General features: G+C 41.1%; 1 protein-coding gene across 7 annotated transcripts; it reads right to left on the bottom strand.

Annotated features, from left to right (window-relative positions):
• Positions 1-1,249: 1,249 nt before the first annotated feature.
• LOC129748217 (uncharacterized) lies at positions 1,250-8,688 on the bottom strand. Of its 7 annotated transcripts, XM_055742734.1 has the most exons (5): positions 8,422-8,688; positions 8,301-8,362; positions 8,191-8,248; positions 8,063-8,125; positions 1,250-8,006 (listed from the first exon to the last, which is right to left on the bottom strand). In XM_055742734.1, the coding sequence occupies exon 5, from the start codon at positions 7,900-7,902 to the stop codon at positions 1,951-1,953; it is 5,952 nt and encodes a 1,983-aa protein (XP_055598709.1). In that variant the 5' UTR covers positions 7,903-8,006; positions 8,063-8,125; positions 8,191-8,248; positions 8,301-8,362; positions 8,422-8,688; the 3' UTR covers positions 1,250-1,950. The 7 variants fall into 7 exon arrangements, 3 of the variants coding, with proteins under 3 accessions (XP_055598709.1, XP_055598707.1, XP_055598708.1); XR_008737686.1 differs by having other exon boundaries at positions 1,250-1,437; positions 1,490-1,551; positions 1,611-8,006; positions 8,063-8,688; XM_055742732.1 differs by having other exon boundaries at positions 8,301-8,688.
• Between the last annotated feature and the right edge of the window lie 597 nt (positions 8,689-9,285).

Here is a 9,285-nt window from a genome sequence, read left to right as displayed (position 1 = left end):
AGGTTAATCGACAGACAATCTTGACTCAGAACTGATGTCGAAACTGCGACTATAGACTAAACTAAAGTTCAGAATTCAGCTACAGTTTTCAAAATTTTCTCGCTTGTTGATAGTTAGCAATGTATTTCTGAATATTATATTTAAAAATAAGATTAAACTCATTTAAGAGATTGTGGTTCCTTATAATCAAAATTGTAATTGTATTTATGTATTGAGATTAGGATTCTTGATTTGCGAAGCGTACCATCATGAAATATTGAAATGAAAAAATGTGTTTGAAATCGTCGTTTAAATTTGGTTTCACATTTCCTTCAAAATTTGATTCATGGTTTTCGACACGTAAACGCTTTTTTACATTTAGTATATATTTTTCCGAATATAAAAAAAACTTAGAAATCATGCAGATCTTTTTTCTCTTTCCGGGATTTTCATCATCGAGGATGATTCATTCCTAAAAAATATTATTTGAAGCAGATTTGAAGCTCATGAACAAGAAACTTGTTGACTTGTGTATGGGACAGACATATTTCAAGTTTAGGGATCTGTTCTATAGACAGACAAAAGGGGCTCCAATGGGAAACCCGTTGTCTCCGTTTTTTTGTGAACTGTTTATGGCTCACTTGGAGGAAACTCTTGAAAAACAGGATTTACTACCCGAAAAATGGTGGAGATACGTCGACCATATTTTCTGTGTAGTAAACAAAGATTTTCTTGAGGAACTCCTGACAGCCATAAATGGTTTACATAAGAATATCAAGTTCACTTGTGAAGTGGAAGAGGATAAGAAAATCCCTTTCCTGGACGTTCTCATAAAGAGAGAAGATAATCTTTTCAATTTTGAAATTTACAGGAAACCAACCAATACTATGAGGGTTATCCCGAGCACCTCTAATCATTCATTCGGACATAAGATGGCCGCTTTCCATCATATGATCCACAGAATGAATTCGATTCCTCTCTCAAAAGAAGGGGAAGAAAAGGAACTTCAATATATCTTCCAAACGGCTAATAAGAATGGATACCAATCCAGTTCTATTCAAGCCATCATCAACAAAAAACAAAAAATTCTTCAGAGAAAAACCTTCACTACTTTAACTCCAATTCAAAACGAGTTTCAACGGAGATTGTTGCTCTCGGAATTCTCAGGCTCAGGCAAAAACGAATCCTTGTAGTTCAATATAAAATTTACTCAAAGCTACAATAAATACAACAATTAGATTGAACAGTACATACGACATTTTGCTATCTTACATTAAAAGTTTCTCCTTCACTCTAGATGAATTTCCTGATGGATTTCTTCCTCTCTTTTAGGCCCTAATAAAGTCATCAAATCTAATTACATACAAAGTACAAACTTAAACATTCAGATAAACACTTACGGTCGGTAGCTCTGAGATGAATGACTTCTGTCAACAGTCGGCACTTGGGTCACTAAATCTAAACATGAAACACTTAGTTTTTGGTTTGTAAAATGCTTTTTGTAACTTACGGTAGTCTCGGTGGCAATCAACTATTTTCTTTCTAGTGATCCAACGGCATTCAACTCGCAATCTAAATATCAAAACATCCATTAACTATCGCATTCTTGTTATTGTCTATCTTCTACTTACAGCGCTCACAGATCAATTTCAGACTATCAGTCAAATTATCTGAATAGTTGCAATGCCCGTTATCACTTTAGATTTTCGATTAAACTTTCTACCTTACAGCCACTACCGTTCGTCTTCACAATATTATCAAAATGGTGCCAATACTTGCTGGAAAGCTGCTAACATATTTTTCTCACCAATGTATTTATTTATCATTCCCCCGCATAATTCAATTTCATTATTTGTTTACATTCTTCTCACTCTCATCATCATTTCTTTTTCACTTTCTCTGACCGTCACAACACAGTGGTCAAAACTGCGTACAACATACCCCCACCCGTAAACCCTGTAGTTATCCTCTCTATTGATTACTGCTGGGGTTACTATTCTCAACCTCAAGTACGGCCAGTTTTGACACTGGTCTTAGCTTCCTTTTGCCATTTACTTTTACGATTACAGAACGGATTCTTCCATCGATGCCGATGTTGACCTCTTCAACGATTCCTCTTTCGTGTCTGTTCTCTTCTTGAACAAACACCAAATCTCCTACAGATATTTGTCTGGTATCATCAAACCATTTGGTTCGCTTGTTCAAGCTCGGGAAGTATTCTTTCTGCCATCTTAACCAAAATTTATCAGCCAACTGCTGTGCGCGACAATATTTACTGCGTAAGGCATCCGCTTGCTGGGATGCGCTCCGGGGTGGTAGACATTCTGCAGCAGATCCTTTCAGAAAATGGTTTGGAGTGAGAGCTTCCGGATCATCCCTGACGTTATTTGACACATACGTAAGTGGTCTGGAGTTTATCAAATCTTCTGCCTCAACTAACGCTGTGTTTAATATTTCGTCTGTTAATTTGCCACCATCTACCAATGTGTTTAGTGCCTCCTTAACAGATCGAACCATGCGCTCCCATACTCCACCCATGTGTGGTGCTGCTGGTGGGTTAAATGTCCATTTCGTTTTAGAGCTCGTGAATGTATCAGCGCAATCTCCGTTAATTCTCCGAATCTCGGCAGCCAACTCCCTACTCGCTCCAACAAAATTCGTCCCGTTGTCTGAAAAAATTTCTATGGGACTTCTTCTTCTCTTAATAAATCTCCGGATAGCCATCTTACAAGATTCGGTGCTCAAACTATGTGCAACTTCCAGGTGGACAGCTCTTGTCGTCATGCACGTAAACAAAGCTACCCAGCGTTTCTCACGACGTCTTCCAATCGAAACTTCCAATGGTCCAAAGTAGTCTATACCCACGTAAGAGAAGGGGTCTACGCCCAAGGCCATTCGCTGTTTTGGTAAAGGAGCCATTTTGGGGAGAACGGGTTTCGCCTTGTGTACCTTACACCATTGACACTCCCTTATGACTTTCTCTACGACGGCTCTTACTCTCCCAATATAAAATCGTTGACGAAGTTCGTTGACAACCGTTTCTCTGCTACTATGATTTGCCTGTTGGTGATAGTATTCAACTAGTTTTTCTGTAATAAGGTGCGTTTTGGGAAGTATGATTGGATACTTGGTGTCGTAACTAGCGAATTCTGCCAATTCCGTTCTGCCTCCTACTCGTAGAACTTCGCTGTCATCTAGAAATGGCGATTTATTGTAGAGCTTACTAGATCGTTCCAAATGCTGTTGTTGTTCCTTCGGTAAAGACAGATTTCTCAAAAGTATTGCGACTTCATCTGCATACTCGTCTCGTTGCGCTTCCCTCCACAAACAATTCTCCGCTTTTAGGTACTCCTCTTGTCGTAGAGGGATAACGACTCCTGGAATCCGCGGTGCCTTTTGTGCGACAATTGCAATTGGTGGGAGTGCTTCTATTGCTTCCTTTTTTGAGCGAAGCCTGCAATTTGCGGCGAAACGATACATTGTGGCTACCACGCGTACTAAAACAGTCCACCTTGATATGTGTTTCACTCGACCCAAACTTTCAGGAAATGCTGTAGTGTGATATAAAATATGAGCTCGTACTTCTTCCTCAATAACAACGGGTATTTGATCTTGTTCCGGCCATTTATCTTCCGGTTGGTACAAAAACTCAGGACCCTTGTACCATCTGCTTTCGGAACTCATCTCTGTTCCCTTTCCCCACTTGGTAAGATCGTCTGCTGCGTTGTTTTTTGTCGATACCCACCGCCAGTCTTCTGGATTAGTTACACTCAATATCTGACCAACACGATGAGCAACAAACTCTTTGTATTTCTTATGCTCGGATCGTACCCATGAATATACTGCCTTCGAGTCAGTCCACATTACTGTTTCTGCTACCGAAAATGAATGATTTTGACGAATGCTTTTCGCAAGACGTGCACCTAGCGCCGCTGCTTGTAATTCCTTCCTAGGGATTGACATATGCTGCAGTGGAGCAACCTTTGCTTTGGCTTCGACAAACGCGCAGTGAATCATTCCATTTGCCACAAATCTGAAATACGCAACCGAACCGTACGCGTCTTCACCCGCATCTGCAAACACGTGTAATTGAACACTTGTATATGCTGTCGAGTCCAAATTGCCTAGATAACAACGAGGTACTTGAATGTTTTCTATTAACGGGAACAACTTTGTCCAACGCAACCATTGATTATATTGCTCCTCCTGCAACCGCTGATCCCATCCAATACCGCTTCGCCAAACATCTTGCATTATTATCCGACCGTGAATTAATAATGGCGCCAGAAATTGCTGGGGATCGAACATGCTCATAATGCACCTCAAAGCAATCCGTTTCGTCGGCCAAGCGCCTTCCATTATATATGGATGGAGATCTGCTCGCATATCCGTCGAGAAAACAAAAACATCTTTCACGGCGTTCCAACTTACGCCCAGCACACGTTCTACTTCACCAGTCTTATTCACCTCAACAGATCTGTTTGGTTCTTCAGACACAGAGCAAAGCGCTTTCAAGACTGCTGGAGAATTGCTCATCCAGTTTCTGATTTCAAACCCGCCTGCCGCGTGCACCTTTTCGACTTCCTTTGCCAGTTGTATTGCTTCCGATTCTGTATCAACACTATCAAAATAGTCATCGACAAAATGTTTCTCAATGATAGCTTTCGCTGCTTTCGGATACCGCACAGCATGCTCTCGTGCATTAATATTTTTTACAAACTGCGATGTGCAAGGGGAACAGCTCGCGCCAAATATTACAACATCCATCACAAATATTTGGGGATCCTTATTGGCATCTATCCGAAACAAGAATCTTTGAGCTTGTCGGTCTTCTGGTCTTACTCGCACCTGGTGAAACATTTCACGAATATCACCTCCGAATGCAACCTGTCTTTCTCTGAAACCACTTATTACCAACGGCAAACACGATACCATATCGGGTCCTTTTAGGAGGAAATCGTTCAAGCAGACACCCTTGACCTTCGCTGCTGCGTCCCACACAAGCCGAATTTTTCCTTCTTTCTTCGGATTGATGACAAAATTCAATGGCAAATACCATGTTTTCTCAGGTGGCGTGTTCCGGAGTTCTTCATCCGTGATTTTATGAGCGTATCCCTTTTCTAAGTACTCCTGTAACTGTTTCACTATAACTTCACGAACTCCAGGATGCTTGTTCATTCGACGCTCTAAGCTGTTGGCGCGTTTCAGTGACATCTGATAGCTCTCCGGGAACGAAATATCATCTGTCTTCCACAGAAGTCCAGATTCGTATCGATCACCTACCCGCTTCGTTGTACGGTCCAAAATTTCACGTGCTCGACGCTCTTCGTTCGTTTCCAGTGGCACTGGTGATATTCCGACTGCTTCAATACTAAAATACTCTTTCAAATTTTCATTCATCTCTCGGTCAATTCTATTACACTCAGAGCAAGAACGATGATGTCCCAAGAAATGAACATTCGCGACTATATCTGGTCTTGGTCCATACAAACTCCACCCAAGTTGACACTGTATTGCTACCGGTTCGCCCAACTCTCCTACTCGGGATTGAAGGGGTGCGATAAGGTGTATATTGTTGATTCCGATTAACAACTTCGCCTTCGTTGACTCATAACTTGGAATGGCGATGTCTCGCAGGTGTGCAAACCTTTCCCGTATCGAACTGCTGTCCAAACTTTGCGTTGGTAAATCTAATTTTCGCACCGTTCTAACATCCATCAGATTAAACCGTCTTACATCATCGAAAGCTGAGATCTGTAGGTTGATTTTAGCGGACAGGTTTTCCACTGTGCTCATACCGTTTGTCCAACTCATTCTTAGCGGCTCGATCTCTCCTATAGCACCTAGCTCTTTTGCTAGTTCATCCAGGATTAGTGATACTGATGATCCTTCATCGATAAGGGCTAGTGCTTCTAATTGTTTGTCGTTGCTGTAAAGTTTAACAGGAATCATCCGAAATATGACTGACTGTCGATGACCGTTACAACTTGCAATCAGCTGAGGTGCGGTGGTTCTCGTGTCCCAATGGAGAAGTGGGTGATGTCTCTGTTCACACTGATTTATACCGCATCTCCGTTTAGCCAGGCAATATTTTCCATTATGATTGTACAGACACAGCGAACACAATCCCAAACGCTGCACCGTGTTCCACCGATCCTGCAAGTTCATGGCTCTGAACTCGTCGCAATTGCGGCCCAAATGCCCGGTAGATCCACAAACTGAACAACTCCTAGACGGAGCAAAGCTTCGACTCCCCGCAGTTCCAGACTGAGGTACAATTACGGGCTCTTGTTGGCTACAGGTACAACATTGATGCTCATCAGTATCTGTTACATTAACGAAACCCTTCACTAAATTTTTCTCGCGACGTTTTCCTCTTGCTGTGTCTTCGTCTCCACAACGCTCATAGGTTGCTTCCAAGGCCTTATCGACAAGTTCCTCCATAAAGTCGCCAAACACTTCCAAATCAACCACTATCCGTTTGCGTTTGTATTCTACCCACTGCATGGCGTAACTTGCTGGTAGTTTCTGTATCAGCCGTTTCATTAAAATGGGGTTTCTAAGATGGTCTGTTAAGTTAGTCACCTTCAGATGCTGAGTGAACTCTTCTACAGCACTTCCAAACTCAATCACCGACTCCAAATCCTCCGAGCTGGGTCCCGCAAGCAACTGTATACGATTTGCCAACATCGTAGAAAGAATCTCGGGATTTCCAAATCGTCTGCGTAGTTTTTGAATGATACTTTGAACGTTTTCTGGAACAAGCAGAAGATTTCGTACCGCTTCAAACGCCTTTCCAGTCAACGCCTCACGTAAACGCATCAAATTCTCAGAATCGCTGAAACCACAGGATATATTCGCTTGTTCGTATTCACTGATAAACATGGGCCATTCTTCGGGTCGTCCAGAAAACTTTGGCAAAGTTTTAGAAAATACTTGTCTTGCCGCTATCTGCAGTTGAGTTGGACCGGCTCTGGGTTTTGAAGTATTTTCGATCGTTTCTCTTACGGAATGCGAAGCTACACTGCTTATTTCAGGCGTAGCATTTCCACCAGAAGCGATTTCGGGCTCAGGTTGGGCTTTTTGCTGACTTTCTCCTTTAAGCGTTGACTGTTTTCGTTGATTAACTTCATTTGGTCCAGCTTCAGAACCTTTCTGCCAGTCTTCAACCTTTTTTTGAAAGTTGTACTGCTCACCATCTTCACATCCGCTTTCAGGATCCGTTTCCTCTTCCGCCAATCTTTCTTGTGCGTGCCTACGTTCCATGAACTCCTTTTCCAGCCTGACCTTTTTTAGTTCATGCTCCAACAACTTTCGCTCGATGTCTTCTTCTCGCATCCGTTGCATACTTTCTTCCTGTAACCGCTGTAGTTCACGTTTTGCCTTTTCACGTACCGAAGCTTTCGACGATCTGCTTTCTCCACTTCTTGTACTGCAAACACTTTTTTTATCATCACAGCGCGAAACATTTACGGGAACATTAGAGTTAGGGAAAGGTGACAGTGGCTTCCTAATCGCACCCGTTTCTTTATTTGTGGTTCCATTATTAGCATTTGACTGTTTTTCTTGCCTAACCTGACCATCTGGAGCTACTTGCACCTGAGCTACTTGCACCTGAGCTACTTGCACCTGACCTACTTGCAACTCCTTTGGAGGAACTTTTGATCTACCCATTCTGTTGTTTTTCTCTTTGCATGCACGCGGCGGACCTCGTCGAGTTCTTGTTTTCCCCGCGGATGCAAACGATTCTAAAATCGAAGGCTCAGCCCGTATACATTTAACGCAATACCAAATAGTTTCTGACACACTATCTTGCACATTCACACAAGAAAAATGATACCATTCTCCACATCGATTGCACCGCACGCTTGCATCAAAATCAGAATCCTCCTCACAGCAGCTGTATTTGTAGTTCTCCGCCATCGTAGGAAATATTTATATTTTTAATCTTTGAGAATGTTGCTCTCGGAATTCTCAGGCTCAGGCAAAAACGAATCCTTGTAGTTCAATATAAAATTTACTCAAAGCTACAATAAATACAACAATTAGATTGAACAGTACATACGACATTTTGCTATCTTACATTAAAAGTTTCTCCTTCACTCTAGATGAATTTCCTGATGGATTTCTTCCTCTCTTTTAGGCCCTAATAAAGTCATCAAATCTAATTACATACAAAGTACAAACTTAAACATTCAGATAAACACTTACGGTCGGTAGCTCTGAGATGAATGACTTCTGTCAACAGTCGGCACTTGGGTCACTAAATCTAAACATGAAACACTTAGTTTTTGGTTTGTAAAATGCTTTTTGTAACTTACGGTAGTCTCGGTGGCAATCAACTATTTTCTTTCTAGTGATCCAACGGCATTCAACTCGCAATCTAAATATCAAAACATCCATTAACTATCGCATTCTTGTTATTGTCTATCTTCTACTTACAGCGCTCACAGATCAATTTCAGACTATCAGTCAAATTATCTGAATAGTTGCAATGCCCGTTATCACTTTAGATTTTCGATTAAACTTTCTACCTTACAGCCACTACCGTTCGTCTTCACAATATTATCAAAATGGTGCCAATACTTGCTGGAAAGCTGCTAACATATTTTTCTCACCAATGTATTTATTTATCATTCCCCCGCATAATTCAATTTCATTATTTGTTTACATTCTTCTCACTCTCATCATCATTTCTTTTTCACTTTCTCTGACCGTCACAACACAGTGGTCAAAACTGCGTACGATGGAATTTAATAGCTTCAATGCTCTTGAATTACGATCCAAGTTAACAAAATTTGATATTGAATTGGTTTTTAGAAGTTCCAATAATCAATTGAAATCCATTTTAGGATCAACAAAAGATCCGGTGGAACTTTTGCATAGATCCGGTGTGTACAAGATCAGTTGTTCTGACTGTAATAATCTACCTGACAACACCCAGAAAAGGGTAGGTAGACCCAAGAAACTGACAACGGCACATTTGCCGAGCATTCGAAGGTTCTTTTTACCTACAAATAATTTAGAGCTACCTAGCTTGGACAATTTAAGGGAGGGAAATGATACACTTTCTTCAGTCGATAACCCACTGAGGATGCTAGCAAGTAGCTAGTGAAATACTAGTATTTGGGTCTTTCAAATACTGTAGCTGAATTCAAAGGAATCTTGGACTACTTTGAAATAATAGTTTCATTCAGCTAAGAGGTTCTTCAAACCTTTGATTATTAAGCTCATGAACTTTATTCATATGAAAAATTCAAACATAACGAAGCTTCAAAATGGCGATATAGACTCATCATTTGGAAC

Source organism: Uranotaenia lowii, chromosome 2 (assembly GCF_029784155.1).
Source record: "Uranotaenia lowii strain MFRU-FL chromosome 2, ASM2978415v1, whole genome shotgun sequence".
Classification (NCBI taxonomy): Eukaryota; Metazoa; Arthropoda; class Insecta; order Diptera; family Culicidae; genus Uranotaenia; species Uranotaenia lowii.
This window is presented reverse-complemented; position numbering and strand designations above follow the sequence as displayed.